Source organism: Vigna unguiculata, chromosome 3 (genome assembly GCF_037176805.1).
Source record: "Vigna unguiculata cultivar grain cowpea cultivar isolate G323 ecotype 2 chromosome 3, ASM3717680v1, whole genome shotgun sequence".
Classification (NCBI taxonomy): domain Eukaryota; kingdom Viridiplantae; phylum Streptophyta; class Magnoliopsida; order Fabales; family Fabaceae; genus Vigna; species Vigna unguiculata.
Window position 1 is genome coordinate 1,103,565 of NC_140794.1, and position 18,955 is coordinate 1,122,519.

Genomic DNA, 18,955 nt, shown 5'->3' on the forward strand with positions numbered 1-18,955 from the left:
CTTACTTATACCCTTCACAATCCGAGTAAGGAAAAAAAACAAAAATTTTTAAAAGCATTGACATAAATATGGGTAATTATAATGGAATTAATTACAATTATTTATTTATATAATAAAAAAGTAACCACATTATTGAGTTTTTCCCCTACAAGCATTAAGCATTACCAACGCTTGTGCGATTGCTTTCCAATCTTATTAACAGCAGAAAAATAAAAGTAAACCAGTAAAGACATTACGGGTCAAACAAGGAAAGTTTTAAGATTTGTACGAATAATGTGTTATCCAAAACCAAGACTTCTCATTTTTTTAATCTCAAAAAGTCAAAATTATTAAAAAAATTATTTTTAATATTTGTATATACACATTCATATATGATGTATTCCATACTTTATATATATGTAAAATAATAAATTTTTAATAAGTAAACAATATATACTTAACCGCTTCACTATTTATGATATGTTAATATATTTTATATGAAGGGCTAATGCCATATTAAAACTTAATCCGATCATTTCAACGACGAATAGTATATGCTATTTTTAAACAAAACTGAAATATAAATATAATTTGAAAAATTATTATATTATACCTTCTTCCACGGTTTCTCTCAAACTAACACCTTGATTATGACTTTCACTTACAAAAATAATAATTAAATGTTTATACTAAGTTTTCTCTTCTTTTATTGTCATTTTCGGTGATATAAACAAATATTCTTGAATATTCATCCGATCCTTTATACACGCTATTTGGAACTCATGAGTCATCACGCTCTTTTATTCTTTTGTGCTTACTTTGGATATATACACATAAGGAATATAATAGGTGTTGACTATATTTATTTAATCAAAGTGAGTCCATTCAAAACATATAAAACAGTGTTATATAAATGAGTAACTACTTTTAAAAATCTATTAATAATAAAAGTTAAATTAATTCAATGACTAAAGATAATTTAAATTCTTTTAGTTAAGGTTTAATAAAATGGGCTAATTTTTTTATACACACTATGAAGAAAAAATCACAGAACTTTCCATACGTATATTACATTTAGTTCTATCTATATAATTCTCTTATATGGTCACCAAATGAAATTTCTCATTATTGATTTTTTAAAACAGTTATAACAAATGTTAACAATTCTACCATACATGATTAAACAATATTTTTTCCTCTGCATAATTAATTTTAATTTGCATGTCTTGTCAAAGTAAACAATTATATAAGCATTTAATAGAATTAACCTTAACTCATAAATATTAGTTAAAAGATTATATGGTACACATGTTTTGATATGTGTCCCTTACATTTATTTTTTTCAAATAATGATTCATAGCAAAAATTCAGTTTTCAAACACTTTGAACAACTGGGACCAGTAAAGAAAATGTAAAATCACTAAAATTACGTTTCGTTTATGAATTGGCCACTGCTGATATATGTATGGTCCATTTCTTTTATCTTCCAAAAGTTTTTTTTTTTCATAAATAACACCTAAAGTATTTATATTGATTGTAACATGCCACTTTATTTAAGCCACACTTTTATCTTCTCATCCTTTCAATCCAAAAATTTCATAGTATTTTCTCCTTCAACTCAAAATATTAATTACACATGCTAATGTTATATATGAAATAACTTAAGATTTTTATTTTTGGATTTAGATTCTTTACGGTGACAATAAATATTAACTTAAACATAGGTCGTTCATGTCCTCTATTCTATTTTTGGATTTAGATTCTTTATGGTGACAATAAATATTAACTTAAACATAGGTCGTTCATGTCTTCTATTCTATTTTTGGATTTAGATTCTTTATGATAAATATTTTTATATTCATAAATGTGAGTATTTCTCTCTCTCTCTATATATATATATATATATATATATATATATATATATATATTATAGTCTATGATACATAAATATGATACGTGTATCGGATAGGACACGTATTCGATATGTTTATTTTTAAAATAATAAGATACGATACGTGATAGATACATAATATATAAATATTGAAAAGTAAACGTAATAAATATATGATTGTTAATAAGTAAATCCAAATTTTCTAATTATAAATAAATTATTTTGGTAGTCAAAACTTGGTAGCCAATGTTAGTGATCAATTTTAAAATCAATTTATAATTGAAACTATTTTAATTATCAATTTAAATACTAATTATAATTTTTGGAAATTATTTTAATTGTCAATTTGATCACTATTTAGTGACTAATTAATTTTTGTCAATAAAATTAATCACTATTCAAAAATTTTATTATAATATACTATAACTTTATAAATTAAATACTATCGTTAAAATATTCTAAAATATCGATTATTACAAGAACGTAAAATAAATCGAAGTGTCGTCCGATAGATTATAATGTTTGGCTCTTTAATCATCTTTAATCATGTGAAGAGAATCAAAGTTTTGTACGCACGTGAAAAGTCAGATTACTATAGACAGTATCCAACAGGTAACTTATGTGAAAGGAGGAATTTATTATTACCACCAGTAAATAAAACTAATAGAGATTCCCGATACGCTAATCAATTAAATTATTTTTCAAATGGGTTTTGTTTAAAAAATGATGTAATTTTAGTTAAAGTCATTTTTACTTTTATTCCTATAATTTTATAAATGTGTATTTTGGTTCCATAGGAAGTGACTACACATTTATTCACCAGTTTTATAAAATAATTTTTTTTATTAATGATTGATACATAATTTAAATGTTAACAGAGAATATTACATGATTATTATTTATTAATAATGATACCAGTCCATAATATATTTATTGTATAAATATTTATAAATTTAAAGTATAAAAAATAAATTGTGTACAACAATTTAAAATGATTTTATCTTATTTTACTCTTTTTTTATGATATTTACCAGAAGAAACTAAATAGACATAGTCATCAAACGTGGCGCATGTAGCCACGTGGCATGGACCCAAATTGTGAAAATTGTGAAATTAGTAGTCTCTGGCTCTGGCTTGTAAGTTCTCTTTCTTATGGGCATAGTAGCCAAACCAATCTCCTCCTCCTTCTTCGCTTCACAACAACGTATCGACAAAAGAGGTTTAACACAGAAATTCTCTCTCTTTTTTGAACAAATTTTCTTTCTAGAACGTCCATGCCACTGGATAACCAACGCACATCACTCACTGATTTTGTGCAAACAAACAATAAGCTGATAAAGTGCTCAACCACTTAGACACAATTTTAACTTTTTCGAAAAATAAGCAAGAAAGGAAAATCCGAAAAGAAAATCCGAGAAAGTTGGGCTACAGAAACCGAATGGCAACGCCGTTGGACGGAGGAGGAGTGGCGGTGCTCTCGAATTCCGTCAACAAGGTGGACTCCGCCTCGGCTCTCAAGGACGACTTGAAGTGCTCGAAACCGGAGTCGCCGATTTTGATTTTCTTGTTTTTTCACAAAGCAATTCGGAATGAGCTTGATGCGCTGCACCGGTTGGCCTTGGCATTCGCCACCGGCAACCGTTCCGACATTCAGCCGCTCTCCGAGCGCTACCATTTCCTCAGCTCCATGTACAGGCACCACTCCAATGCTGAAGACGAGGTGCTAATCTTTTGTTCACCTTTATGTTTTCGGAGTTCGTTCCTTGTTAAATTGTGTAACCTGATTTCCCGTGGCGAGAGAAATTGCCTCGTGACTGAAGATTTTATAGTTTGTTGCATTTTCAATGACGAACGAAATGCCAATCTTGTTTTTCAATTCCTTTGGTCATCTCCTCTTGGTTAATTTAGGTCAAACTTTCGTACTTGGTTACTGGTTTGAGCATAGTCCAACCGGAACGATTTCTGGAATTGATTCGGAGAATTTGCCAATATAATTTGATTTACTGGCTATACATGTTTCTTCATCTTCTCTAGTATTTTGTTATTGTCCAGGTTTGGTAGAAAATGTTTAGAATTGAAGCGGTGGATATGATATCCTCAATGGCTGCGGTGTTTTCTGATCTTTTTGGTTATCATCTGTCTGTTTTTTAATCTTATGATCTTTTTGGTTATCATCTATCTGTGTTTTAAACCACATGTTTGTGCATATGTCGTGGTTATACTGTGGAGTAAAAACCAAAAACCTACCTGTTTGTGCTAGTGCAGGGTTGTTCACTTGTCTGTCACTAACTATCCGCAACAAAACTGATTGAATGCTATGTAGCAGAAAAAAAAATGAGATTGAATACTGATGCTATGCTAATTTAATTCATCACTAAGTTAAGCTTTTAAAAGCGAGTAAGTTAATAAGGTTAGCTAACAGCTTCTGGTTCATTAATAATTTCTGTCAGTTCGTCAACACATTTGTTATAACAAATTCGTAACAAATTCGTAATGCATATTTAGGTGGAAAAGTTTTGTTTCAAATTTCAAAATATCAGAGCTCTTTACAGATTTCTTGATAAATTTGACGACTGCCTTTTCTTTTATGATGTTTGAATTATGCTTGAGATGTGCATCTTTCCCACTCTCTAGAAAGCATTATCTTATTAATTTGGCTTTATCACTCCTTATCTTTTGCTGTGCTTCAAATATTTTGAGGAAAATATATTCTGGAATGTAGGTGATATTTCCAGCTTTAGATATACGTGTGAAGAATGTAGCACAGACATATTCTCTCGAACACAAGGGTGAAAACAACCTTTTTGATCATCTATTTGAGCTTTTAAAGTATTCCATCAATAATGATGAAACTTTTCCAAGAGAGTTAGCGTCCTGCACGGGAGCTTTGCAGACGTCCGTTAGTCAACATATGGCAAAGGAAGAGGAGCAGGTATAACTTTATTTAATATCTCATCCCTTGCATTCTGCTTGGACTCATACAATGAGATAACTATAAAGTAATGGTATTTCCTCTCTACGAGATAGAATTACTATTATTATTATTGCTAAAACAGAAATTTACGAAGACGAAGAGAAGATAAATACTAAGAGTTTGGAGACTAAAGAATGCTCCTTCTGTAAAAAAGAACTGCTAATATTTACTATTGGGAGTGCCGAAGTGACTAATGAGAAGAGCAACTGTTTTGACTACAAAAGTTATATTTGTGATGTTTATGAAGTCCTTCCGCTTGCTCACTTGATGGATTAAGTATTCTTGTTGAGTACTTTTAACACAATCATGTGGGCTTTGTCTAGCGATTCAACTAGAACAGTCAATTGTATGTCATGGAATGATGAATTAAGTCGATTAGGCTGTTATATGTTTGAAATTATCATTTTATCTAAATTATAAATTATTATTGCAGCAGGTAAAATGTTTCTCTATGAACTTTTGAAACAATTCTTTGTTGGCTTTTCCCTCCTCAGTCAAAAACCAAAGAAGAATTTTTCCAATTAAGTTATTCAGGACCAAAAGATTGCATCAGTTGTTGAGGATTTAATGAATGGATAGTTAGAAGTCATAAAATGTTGTTCAAAATATTCTTGAATTATGAGTAACCCTAGTAACTGAAATGGAAGATTTCTTGTTTAGTTTATCGGGAAAAGAAACTTAATTATGAACAAGAATGGAAGAGTATGTAGATTTATCTTGCACTCCAAGAACCAGTGCCTCATACATGTTTTGGATGATACTGTCCAGGGTGATGAGTCAAGAGAAAGTGAATAATAAATTTCGTTTATATAGAAAGGCCTTGGAACTGGAGTTTTTCCTGGTAAGATAGGAGTATACGGGGTTATGTGGTGAGCAGGTTCAAAAAGACTGGAGTTATGTGGTGGAGGTTAAAATTTGGATCATTACCATGTGTTACGCTGGTTAGGTATCTTGGATCCTTCCTACTTAGTGATGAGGATATTGAATATAATTGATTGGTAAATCTTGGTGAATTTTCTTTTAATTTCAGTTTAAGTGGGAAAGAGAGAAAAATGGTGGGAGTATAAAACTTCGATTTAAATAAAAACTGATTAATTTGGAAATGAAGTTTTGGTAGGGTTTTTTAAACTTGTATTGACTTAAAAAAAAAACCTTCAAATAATAACTAGTTTGTTTCAATCGAGTACCAACTAAACACTTAATATTTCCGAACTTGTCTTATAGTACCTAATTATCTGGTTTTAGGAGGTTGACAAACACCCTTTTTATCGAACTAGAAGAACAAACCAAAATGCAGCCCACAAATTTATCCTGATGATCTCATTCTAATGGGGTACGAGACAGTTAGCTGACCATTATAAAGATGCTTAGAAGACAAGTCAATCTTGTATATGTGGAGATTGATCTTTAGAAACGTGAGCATAATTATGTTTAAGAAATAACCAAAATGTGAAAAGAAAACTATCCTTTTGCTTTTTGAGGAATTTAGTTGTAAATTATGCTAGTTATTTAGACTTTGGACACTTATTTTATAGCTAAAGAAGGAAGAAAGAGCTACCTAATCATTTTCAGGATGGGGTGAGGGAGAGTAATTTTATTGTTAACTTAATTGTTTAATGGGTGCTGAATAAGAAACCTTATTAATTTATCTATAAACTTTTAAAATGCTAACATATCAACCTGGTAAATGTGTACTTTGTGTACAAATTGCTACTAAAACTGAACTACAGAAAGCATTGCAAAAAATTTTCACACAGTTCCAATTGCATGTAGAAATGACATGGAGGAAATTATTTATTTTTGTGATCGATTAATGGTTTAATGGTTTAACATATGATCAAGTTCCACTGCTAGTTCCCTTCAAGGAAGTTTTCACAATACAGAAATCTGTTTATTACCTGGTGTCCAAAAGGAGATTCTTGGAGTAGCATTTTGTCATGGCCATGCAGTTTAAGTTGCTAAATAATCTTATTTACTTGGGATGTGTCTGACATTTATTTTTTTGTTTGTGGTGTGATATCAGGTATTTCCTCTGCTTATCGAGAAGTTTTCTCTGGAGGAACAGGCATCCTTAGTATGGCAGTTCCTGTGCAGTATTCCTGTAAATATGATGGTCGATTTTCTACCATGGCTTTCAACATCTATATCACCTGATGAATCTCAGGATTTGCGAAATTGCTTAATCAAGATAGTGCCACAGGAGAAGCTTCTTCAGAAGGTATGGTTTTCAAATGCTAACAGAGCATTGTTATTTCCTTTTGTTTCCCAGTATTTTTTTATGCATTGAGGATGATGATGCCATTCGTTGTTACTGACAGTCAATTAGAGATTCTACATTAGGAATAATAAGAGAGGGAGTTTAGGGAAATAGAGGTTTAATCTGATATTTCATCAAAATAAAAGAAGCTATCATTTATAGAAATAATGGAATATTTGTTGTAACTCTTTGGTTGGTTACAGTACAGAGAGAAGCTATAAGGCAGTTAGGGAAAGGAATTGAGGTGCATCAATTGTTTCTGAGAAAAAGAGAGAAGAGGCCAGGTCTCTCAAATCTTTATTTCACAAATAATTGTGTTCTCCATCTCTGTTCTGTTCCACATTGACACTATTGCAGAGTTGTTTGTTTGGAATAAACATTACTCGTTTCTCATATTCTGGTTCAGTTCTATGATTTATGTTCATTTGACATGTAACTGTATTATATCTTATCATATTCTTGCTTATTGAAGGTTGTTTTGACCTGGATGGAAGGGAGAGGTAGGGCTAACTCAGTTGAAAGTTGTGTAGATCATTCTCAAGTTTTATGTAGTTCTAGGTCATCACCCAATCAGGTTGAGAATGTAAACTGTGCTTGTGAATCTACAACATGTGGAAAAAGGAAATATTCTGGATCTATGATAGACGTTTCTGATACCACTGGAGCACATCCTATAGATGAAATATTACTCTGGCATAATGCAATAAAAAAAGAGTTAAGTGAGATAGCAGTGGAGGCCAGAAAGATACAACACTCGGGAGATTTTACTAATCTGTCTGCTTTTAATGAAAGATTTCAATTCATAGCCGATGTTTGCATATTTCACAGGTATCAGATTGATTTAGTTTGATCAATGTTTGTCTTTTGCGAGTACCATTTTTTTCTGTAAGCAGTTTGATAATTTATCTTAAGGGAAACTCTATTATCTGAAATATTGACTATTTACTTTTTATATAAATGTAGTATTGCTGAGGACAAGGTTATTTTTCCGGCTGTAGATGGGGAGTTTTCTTTCTTTCAGGAGCATGCTGAAGAAGAAAGCCAATTTAATGACTTCCGAAGTTTGATTGAAAATATTCAAAGTGAAGGAGCATCATCCAATTCAGATGTTGAATTTTACTCCAAGTTATGCACACATGCTGATCATATAATGGAAACCATACAGAGGCATTTCCACAATGAAGAAGTTCAGGTGATTCATCATTGGTCACGTGATAATCTTTGAGTTACTACAGTGATATAAGAGTGTGAGATGCAAATGCATTGTTAATTGCAATGAGAGTAATTAATCTATTGCTGGGATTTCAATGCCATATGTATAGAAGTTGATAAATGCGAAGTTCTTTATGAGGAAATTTTTATTAAGCTCTCTGTTAATCTATTAAAGTGTTCTTCATGCCTATCATCTGTAGGTTCTTCCTCTGGCAAGAAAGCACTTTAGCTTTAGAAGGCAATGTGAACTTTTGTATCAAAGCTTATGTATGATGCCTTTGAAATTAATTGAGCGTGTCCTGCCATGGTTGGTAGGATCTTTTACTGAAGATGAAGCAAAGTTGTTTCAGAGAAATATGCAGTTGGCAGGTCCTATGTCTCTTAAACTTCCTCGCCACCTTAAAATAATTATATTTCTGGTAATTTTAGTTGTTTAATCTATATTTAACAACTTCTTAATCTGTTTCAGCTCCAGCAACAGATTCTGCTCTAGTTACACTATTCTGTGGATGGGGTTGCAAGGCTCGTAGTGAAGGTCAGTGTTTGTCTTCAGGTGCATCAGGTTGCTGTCCTGCACAAAGACTTTCTGACATTGAAGAAAACATTGATCCATTATCCTGTGCTTGTTCATCTGCATTATCTAGTAGACCTTGCTCAGTATTAGCCGAATCAGGAGACAACCAAAGAGCAGTCAAACGAAACACAGTGGAGTTGCACAAAAATGAAGATGTGCCAGAAACTTCAGATACTGAAAGCATTCAGAAACAATGTTGTAGTCCACGGTCTTGTTGTGTGCCAGGTTTGGGAGTAAATAGTAACAATTTAGGGTTGAGCTCTCTCTCTACAGCCAAGTCCTTACGCTCCTTGTCTTTCAGCTCTTCTGCCCCATCTATTAATTCCAGTCTGTTCGTATGGGAAACAGAGAGAGGGTCATGCAATGCGGGATGTACACAAAGACCAATTGATACAATCTTTAAATTCCATAAAGCCATACGCAAAGACTTGGAGTATCTTGATGTTGAATCAGGAAAGCTGCGTGATGGTGATGAGACAATTCTTCGGCAATTTAATGGAAGATTTCGACTCTTGTGGGGTTTATATAGAGCTCATAGTAATGCTGAAGATGATATAGTATTTCCAGCTTTGGAATCCAAAGAGGCACTTCATAATGTGAGTCATTCATACATGCTAGACCATAAGCAGGAAGAAAAATTGTTTGAAGATATTTCCTGTGTTCTTTCAGAGTTTTCTGTCATTCATGAATCCTTGCAGATGACCCACATGGCTGAGAGTTTAAATGAAAGTAATTTTGAAACCTCTGATGGCAATACTAGTGATGTCATAAAAAAATATAATGAACTTGCTACTAAGCTTCAGGGGATGTGCAAATCCATAAGAGTGACCCTTGATCAGCATCTCTTCAGAGAAGAATGTGAACTGTGGCCATTGTTCGGGAGACATTTTACTGTGGAAGAACAAGACAAGATAGTGGGTCGGATAATTGGAACAACGGGTGCTGAAGTTCTCCAATCAATGTTACCATGGGTAACATCTGCCCTTACTCAGGATGAACAGAACAGAATGATGGATACATGGAAACAAGCTACAAAAAACACTATGTTCAATGAATGGCTTAGTGAATGCTGGAAAGAGAGTCCAGTGTCTATAGCTCAGGAAGAAGCTTCAGATCATAGCACTTCTAGGAGAGGTATTTAATGTGATTTTTGTTTCTTTCATCTTTTTGTGAAAATTGTGGATTTGGATATTTAATATTATAATGTGTTATTAATTTGTTTTTCCCTAGGTACCGAAGGTCAAGAAAGCTTGGGCCACAATGATCCAATGTTCAAGCCAGGTTGGAAAGACATATTCCGGATGAATCAGAATGAACTTGAGTCAGAGATCCGGCAGGTATATCGAGACTCAACACTTGATCCAAGGAGAAAGGCATATCTTGTGCAGAATCTATTGACAAGGTTGGTTCCAATGATCATACCTTGAGTGTTCTTTTACTGGACCAACATTTTCTGTATATTTGTCCGATAGTGCTTTAGCCTTCATTGACATCAAACTCCAACCATTGATTGGGTTTTTGCCTTTGACTAGTCGATGGATAGCTGCCCAGCAGAAGTCACCTAAAGCACTTTTGGAAGGATCATCTAACAATGTAGAAATAGTAGGACTCTCACCATCATTTCGAGACCCAGAGAAACATGTATTTGGGTGTGATCACTATAAGAGAAATTGCAAGCTTCGGGCTGAATGTTGTGGCAAGTTATTTACTTGCAGATTTTGTCATGACAATGTCAGTGATCACTCGATGGATAGGTAAATTTCTCATGGGATTTCTTGTGTTTTATTCTTTATAATAGTATTTAATTCTAATCATCTGCTTGATCATTACAGAAAAACAACATTAGAAATGATGTGTATGCGCTGCCTGAATATACAGCCTATAGGGCCTATGTGCATGACACCTTCATGTAATGGATTTTCAATGGCGAAGTACTATTGCAATATATGCAAATTTTTTGATGATGAAAGGTATCTTTTTTTTCGTTGGAATCTTAAATTTACGGTATTAAAAATGCTTTTACCTTTCTTTTCCCGGGGAGGGGTTTTTATTAGAATAAAGGCCATTGTCAAGTACCTTGAGCATCCACCGATTTGTTGGAGACAATTATTCTGTAAACTAATTCAACTTTTAGTCTCGGAAAAAATAGGACAGTTATTGACTATTAGGTAGAGCCAAATGCATGGTGCAATATTACCTTGGGGCAAAATCAACTTCTTTAAAAGAGTTGGAATAATATCTCATTCTCTTGAAATGCATCAATTCAAACTATTGATGCTTGAGCTGGACATATCTGTACCGGTCAAAACAATATATAATTAAAATTTAGTCTGTCTATACGAATGTTTTGTCAATAAATATGTCTAATAGAGGGGGAGTGCATGAGCAAGGTCTATTGTGGGTTTGCTGGAGTTGGGCTACAGTGGTCAGTGTTTGGCGTCGGTGAAAGATGATTGGGAAGGCTGCCAAACACTGGCAAAGAGAGGAGCAGTACTGTTTACGCATGATTCCAGGAAAAAAATGAAAAAGTTGTGAGGGAATCAAACACTGATCATCTAAAACCATATAAAAGGTTTCCAGGGATTCTGTGTTATGATCACACGCATGATTCTTTATTTATAAGGAATAGCAAAAGTAATGATCCAAATAAGGAAAGGAAAGAAAAATAACGACGTTATCCTAAAGTGAAGCTATACGATATTTTCGTATTTACACCATCGCATCTTTAGCAATAATTTAGTCTATCAACTTATTTAGTTAATTTTATTTTTCCGTACACCTTTTAATATTTTCAGGAACGTATATCATTGCCCATTTTGCAATTTATGCCGTGTTGGACAAGGGCTTGGGATCGATTATTTTCATTGCATGAAATGCAATTGTTGCTTGGGGATTAAGTCAGCGTCTCATAAATGTCTCGAGAAAGGTTTAGAAATGAACTGCCCAATTTGTTGCGATGACTTGTTCACTTCAAGTGCTACGGTCAGAGCTCTACCTTGCGGCCACTATATGCATTCTGCTTGCTTCCAGGTCTATTTCACAGCTGTTTTCGGTTTTAGGTTTCAATTCTATCCCCAAACCTGGGGGTGGTAACATATTCTCAAGGGTTGTGGGTTAATCTTATATTTTGGTATATTATGTTAGGCATACACGTGCAGTCACTACACATGTCCAATCTGCAGCAAGTCAATGGGAGATATGGCGGTAAGATGATTTTCTGCTATTAATCTTTTCTTTTATTCTCAACTAAGCCTTATTCGCCACCTTTATTATTCCCCATATAAAAACAAATTATTTATAGATGGACAAAAGTATGGAAAGGAAAACCAAACAGGGCCATCAGTTTAATAAAGCTCTAGTATCTTTCGAACATGTACCTGTGAGTTCTCAAGTTGAGAAAAAATAGAAGTAAACAAATTTCATATATTTCATATAAATGTAATAGTTTGGAAAAATTAAAACTTGAATGATATAAGTTTACTGATCTTTAACTGATTTTTGCATACGTTGTTGCTGCTTATAGATTAGGAATTTAATACAAGTAAAGAGTGTAAGCTTCTTTTGATAATAAAAAATCATTGAAAAGATGAGGGATATAATTAGAAAATTTGTGTCTAATCAATTGAAGTTCTTAAAAAGGTACTCGAAATACTTAGTTTTCTCTGTACCTACCTAGGTTTACTTTGGTATGCTTGATGCCCTATTGGCTGCTGAGGAGCTTCCTGAAGAGTACAGGGAACGCTGTCAGGTGAATACATTTTTTTGTGTGGATTTTATGGAAAAAGAAAAAGAATTTTGGCATTTTAGTTGACGAGCAAAGAATTTGTAAGATGATTGTCTGTTAAAGCTGTTATGTAATAACAAAATGCAGGACATACTCTGCCATGACTGCGATCGGAAGGGTTCTTCACGCTTCCACTGGTTGTACCACAAATGTGGATTTTGTGGCTCTTACAATACCCGGGTTATCAAGTGTGAGACGTCAAACTCCAGCTGCTCTTAGTGTGCTTCTTTTGATGGGAGGTAGATAGTTTGTAAATACTTTATAGCAAAATAGGAATTCAATTTTTGCCACGACTAGGAGCCCTCTTATTTTTTTTCCTCGTAAATATAATGCAAACGTATGACGAATTTAATGACCTCTTTATTATTATAAACAGAAGCTCCTAATCAGTTTCCTATGTGCCGTTTCTATAAACAAATACCAACCACCTTACAAGATCAACGGAGATGAAAATATGAGAAGTAAATCAACATTAGCAGCTGTGATAGCTGTGATTTCTTTAGTAACAAAACCTCATTTATTGATACACAATCAATTATTAAAACATTTCGCCAACTACCCATGCTCATAACTCCATCACAGATCATCGCGATAATTTCTCATAGTTCAATTCAGTTTAATAATATATTTTTGTTTGCCCAGTTCTATAACTACAAACTGACCTCCTATTAGCAGAGGGCTTTTGCTTCTTTACACCCCACCATTACTAAATGCATTCCATACTAACAGAAAAAAACTAAACTACCCTTTCCACTGTACTACACTACTGCTGCCGTCATTATTGTACTATCGTCACTGCATAAGAAGAAAAGAATAACACATTGCCATAAAAAAAAAAAAAAAAAAAAAAACTCATTCTGAAAAGTATTTTTCAAAATGCATTTAATATGTTTTAAAAAAATTATTTCGAAAGAAAAAAACAAGTTTTTCAAAATACATTAAATGCATTTTAGAAAAGATTTTTCGGAATGAGTCTTAAATTAAGTTAAACTATTCGCTGGGAGAAGAAAACACCCATAATAATGTAATTAGCCAATGGAAAATTAGTCAAGAGCATGGATAATTTGTTCAAGAACGAAGAAAAATGTCTACAACTTCAACAACAATAATTTCTTTTATTCAAATAATTTTGTCACATTATATATGGTCTTTATTTTACAACAATCCTTTTTAATGTAAATTGTGCTTGTATTATTAGAAAAAAATTAAAATTATACAGAAGGTCTTTCGAAAGTGGTGTTTGACACTGATGGATAAGTTTTCAGATGGTGTCATTTGATTAAAAAAACTCCCTTTTAAAACAATAAAAATCAGTTACATCAATAAAAGAAATATTGCGACAATAAAAAGATTGTATTTATATATATTAGTAGTATTGATAGATATAAGTTTATTCAAGATGCGTACGTCTCCATTAATAATGTTAGGAAATTATAAAAAGAACAGCGTTAGGAATAGAAAAGTTGCAGTTTGGCAACTCCAACTCGAACGGAACGCCACCACAATCGTTTTATTTTGTTTTTGTTTCATATTAATTTGGCTTCTCTGTCTCCAATTTTCTGAGACAACAACTACTCGTTAAACAGAGTACGAGGTACAGGAGAAGGTGATCATCGAGCACCAAAAGCACGATCATGGCTATGGGCCCGGAAAGATCCAAACCTCTCCACAACTTCCCTATGCCCTGTCTCAAATGGGGCAACCAGAGATTCCTCAGGTGCGTCAAAGTCGCCGACGATCCTGACGATATCGCCGCCGTTCGCAGGAAGCTCATACTCGATCTCAGAGTCGCCGCCGACAACCTCAAAGTTTCCATCTTCCAAGAACCCAATTCCAAACCCTGGAATCTGCGAACCCGAAGAGCCGCCTGCAAGGCGCCGCATCACACCAACCACCTCAATTCCCTCGCCCAAGAGATGAAGAAGAAGAAGAAGATCAAGATTCAAGAAAAAACTAAGCTTTCCGTTTCACTCACGAAGGAGGAGGTGGAACACGATTTCTGGGCCTTGGTCGGAACCAGGCCTCCCAGGAGGCCCAAGAAGAGGCCCAGAATTATCCAGAAGAATTTGGATGTAATAATACCATTAACCCCATCCATTATCAACTATATTCATGCTTTCTTTCTCGTAATCTTGTTTAATTTTGTTTCCTTTCTGCAGACACTTTTTCCTGGTATGTGGCTCTCCGAGGTTACTGCAGAATGTTACGAAGTGGCTGAAGTTCCCGAATGAGAGCAATTAGGGGTGCTTCCTGACTTGTAACTTTTTCACCTTGTGATATAAATGATGGTAACTGCCAAATCAACCATGTTAGTAGAATACTTCATTCAACAATAGTTAAGGTTATGGAATTCCTCATCTGGGTATCCGAGATGTAGCCGTTTGTACATTCTGTATGTTAATATTATCACTGCTTTTGATCAAAATCTGTGGTTCACTTTTATTTTATGAATTTGGTAGAAGCCGAATAATATACTGGATGCAGCAGTTTTAATTGTTCAATTGTTTTTTTGCAAGGAATCTGAGAATATAATCTTGTCCTTGGTTAATATGGTACTAAGAAGTTGTTTATGGAATTGTAGTGCAAGATTTACTAGTTATGACATGAAGAAGAGCAAATTTATGTCATTCAAGAACAATTGCTATAGAAAACCTGGGTTTGCTGAGAAAGAACTCTGTTATTGGAGAGTAAACTCAACCAATATCTGAAGCAAAAGTTTTTCACAAATGAAATTGTATAATTCTGTGCATGTGATTAGGAATTTGATAGTTCATGCATGGGAAACACATACATTGAGGTGGAATTATCTGCTGTCAATTGCAGACTTAAGGTGTGCTTTCTAATAGTGAAAATGGAATAAGAAAAAGAAAATGACGATGTAATTAGATTTATCAATGACTCGTTACTGTTTTCACGACAGGGACGGGTTTTATGAGCAAGAATTGAACCAAGCCTGCGTTTTTTTTACTTGTTTATGAGGGGAACTGTGCAATACATTGGAGGCAGATTTTAGGGTTATAATTGGTGGAGAAAATATTATCTAATTTCAAGCTAAGAACATAGCACAGGTCACAATCACCACCATTAATGGATGTAAAGATAATAGACACAATACCATCCAATTAATTGAAGTGATGTGCTTTCGATATCTTTCTGGAATTTTATATTTTTTTTCATAGACTTCATTTGGTGAAGAAGGCCACACACAGACGCAACACATTCTTTGGTCCCAAAAAACACACTAAAAAAAAATCTAATTCTAATGATTTGTGGTCAGAAAATTAAGATTTTTTTTATTTCATGTTATTTTTATTTATTTCCAACGAAATCAATTAAAAAATGCAAGTTTATTTGAGTATATTATACTAAAAAATTCAAAACCCTCCTACTGGATCCTACTCTCCTCTTCTTCTCTTTCCTTTTTTCCATTGTCCATTTTTTTTTCATTTTATGTAATTTTAATAGTTTGCAAACATTAACTATTTATGATCCAATGACCCCATAACTCTTTCTGGCTTATCATTTTATAATTTATATATGATTCCTGTTAGGTTTTATTGTTTTTGTGTGAATCTTTTAGTTTTTTTTTTTTTTTTTTTAATGTTCCAAGCTTGTGTTCATGGAAAATATTTGGTCATCTTTAAAGTCTGTACTTCAAAATGGCTTAATTGCCGTTTGATTGAATGCAATGACTTTTGGTTTTTTTCTTCTAAATTGGTTTTTTTTAGACATCTTCATATATGTGAACACATGTTTGTTTAGTTTCACTTTTGGTCATGTTCGGAATGCTTTTAGTTTTTGTTAAGTTTTTTGGATTAAAAAAATGTTGAATGCATCATTTTTTATTTATTTAATAAATTGATGATATATAGCAAATGTTATGGTTGCATATGTTAAAGTATAAACCGCATAATAAATTAATAGATCACATACCATTTATAGTTTAATTTTTTGTTAATAAAAAACATTCTTATATAAATATAAAGTGAATTATGATTTTGAAGATAATAAATTATAACAAAATTTGTTATCTAGTGCGAACATTAAACGATTAAATCAAACTTTATATGATGTTACACTAATTTAGTTGATATTGATGCTATAAATACTTTATCCAAGAGATCAAGCTACTAAATGGAGATTACAAACAACTAGACATTTTTTTTTCAAGCTTAAACGAAAGTTAGACGCATGACAAAAAGTTAGAGACACATTGTAAACTTGAATGAAGACTAGATATTACACAAAAATAAAATAAAGTCTAGAAAATAACAACATGAGTTTAAATTTAAGTTTTATGTTAAGTAAATATGATAAAGTTGAAATCATATAAAGAAAATTGATAAATCTATTATCTATAAATTTTGAGTTAGAGATGATATTAATTATTTATATGAGTTGAATTCAGGTCTTATTAGTATTGTATTTTCTTGATAAATGTATTCATTAATCATAAGATAAGATGACTTTGAATTATTAATTATCTACTAATTATCAACCTATCTAAGATGATTCTGACACAACAAACAATTTTTTTGAGTTTTTATACTCATTTTGGTAATACGAATACAACAAAGGGATTTGCAGAGATAAATATGTCATGTGAATAGAATGTTGAGTGCAATGGAAAAAAAATGTTAGCCAACATAGTTAACATGCAAGTTCCATGGTTTTATTCAATATATATAAAAAAGTTTCTCCAAGCAAAAATACATTATTATAGATGATTTTACATGAACTTATTGGAGTGCATGACATATTAGATTATAAAGTTGTCTGCTAAACTATTTATAGAGTGAACTTTATTCGTAAAATCTTCATTATGTGGATCTATTATCTATATATAAAGAATATTTATGGATTATACTCTTCACTCACATTTTTTTTATGATTACATAATGCAAAGCTTTTGTAAGACTAATATTAACTGTATACTCAAGAAAGTCAAATGTAATTTAATCTTAAGAAAATATTTATATTTTATTTTAAAGGGATAAAAGTAATTAATATTTATTATATTGATGCTAGAATAAGAAAAGAAAACATTTGTGGAAAAGTCGCATTGTAACAAACCAGGACGTAAGTGATGCCACCATGCGATTCCTATAAAATTAATAAAGGGTTATTCCAATATCTTGGAAAGATGAAAAACATTTAATATCTACTGTCAATTTCCCAAAAGCATGCTTAGACGAGTGAATCTTAAATTTTGGTTTCATCTTCCCAACAGCGATATTGCATTGTAACTTTAAAAAATATTAAATATATTCATCCTTCGATGTAAAGAAATCTTTGTTTCATCTTCCCAATAGCTTGATGTATTGTAACTTACAAAAATATTGAATATATTCATCCTTCGATGTAAAGAAATCTTTGTTTCATCTTCCCAATAGCTTGATGTATTGTAACTTACAAAAATATTGAATATATTCATCCTTCGATGTCAAGAATTAGTCTGTTTGTGGTGCAAAATTAATTAAGCGTTGATCTTGATTTGAAGTTTGGATGCTTTATATATACTTCTTCCTGATAATACTTAGTACTGCAATGTGTTGATAAAAAAACCTAGAACTGCAGTTGCACACAATATCTAGTTACGCATAAAAGAAGACATTTGTGTTCTTTCTGTAAGCCTCTCAGAGTGGTGATACTAATACAGATGGATTTCTGCTAACAAGGTAAGTTAAGGTTTTTACTTTTAGATCTATGTTGAATTGAATTTGTCAGTTCTTCTTTTCTGATATTGGTTGTTTCATAATGTTTGATTCTCTTCTTTAAGGACATTAAAAGTCTAACACCATGTTTCTATTTATCAATTTAATTGTAAGCGTAGGACATTCTGTACAGAGAAAACCACATAATTCAGGAAGCTTGTGTCTGTATTATGCAAACTTGTATGTCAATCAAGGTTCACTTGGCAGGGAGATCAGAATTCACTCTCATCATGTATAAAAAGTTTTAAAGATAATACCTTTATTATAAACTAAATCATCTTATTTTGAATGAAACTTCGTTTTCTATTTAAATGTGAGGAAGGGAAACTGTTTCTTAATTTAATGTGATAGAACTTAATCTGCATTATATTTTTTAATTTATTAAATTGTTTTTTAAATGATCAAATTAACATTTTTTTAGTAAGCTTTTATCAAATATTTTGTTAGTGATCTAATAAACTAATTAAATTAAACTACTTATACTTATATTAAGTTTAAGGTAATCAGAATAAATGAGATTGTTATCCTTCAAACACTTGAACAAAGTATTTGTGAATACCAACACTATAG

The 18,955-nt window shown here is 32.3% G+C and overlaps 2 protein-coding genes across 3 annotated transcripts; both read left to right on the forward strand.

Annotated features, from left to right (window-relative positions):
* Positions 1 to 3,019: 3,019 nt before the first annotated feature.
* Positions 3,020 to 13,068, forward strand: LOC114178487 (zinc finger protein BRUTUS-like). Of its 2 annotated transcripts, XM_028064422.2 has the most exons (14): positions 3,020 to 3,590; positions 4,593 to 4,802; positions 6,868 to 7,062; positions 7,574 to 7,929; positions 8,065 to 8,293; positions 8,514 to 8,682; positions 8,783 to 10,021; positions 10,118 to 10,289; positions 10,420 to 10,641; positions 10,720 to 10,857; positions 11,683 to 11,917; positions 12,032 to 12,091; positions 12,564 to 12,635; positions 12,759 to 13,068. In XM_028064422.2, the coding sequence occupies exons 1-14, from the start codon at positions 3,309 to 3,311 to the stop codon at positions 12,888 to 12,890; spliced, it is 3,711 nt and encodes a 1,236-aa protein (XP_027920223.2). In that variant the 5' UTR covers positions 3,020 to 3,308; the 3' UTR covers positions 12,891 to 13,068. The 2 variants fall into 2 exon arrangements, with proteins under 2 accessions (XP_027920223.2, XP_085527238.1); XM_085671112.1 differs by lacking the exons at positions 3,020 to 3,590; positions 4,593 to 4,802; positions 6,868 to 7,062 and adding an exon at positions 7,335 to 7,385.
* Positions 13,069 to 14,069: 1,001 nt separating this feature from the next.
* On the forward strand, positions 14,070 to 15,172 carry LOC114176664 (uncharacterized). The gene is made up of 2 exons (XM_028061772.2): positions 14,070 to 14,743; positions 14,831 to 15,172. The coding sequence occupies exons 1-2, from the start codon at positions 14,306 to 14,308 to the stop codon at positions 14,900 to 14,902; spliced, it is 510 nt and encodes a 169-aa protein (XP_027917573.2). The 5' UTR covers positions 14,070 to 14,305; the 3' UTR covers positions 14,903 to 15,172.
* The last annotated feature ends 3,783 nt before the right edge of the window (positions 15,173 to 18,955 follow it).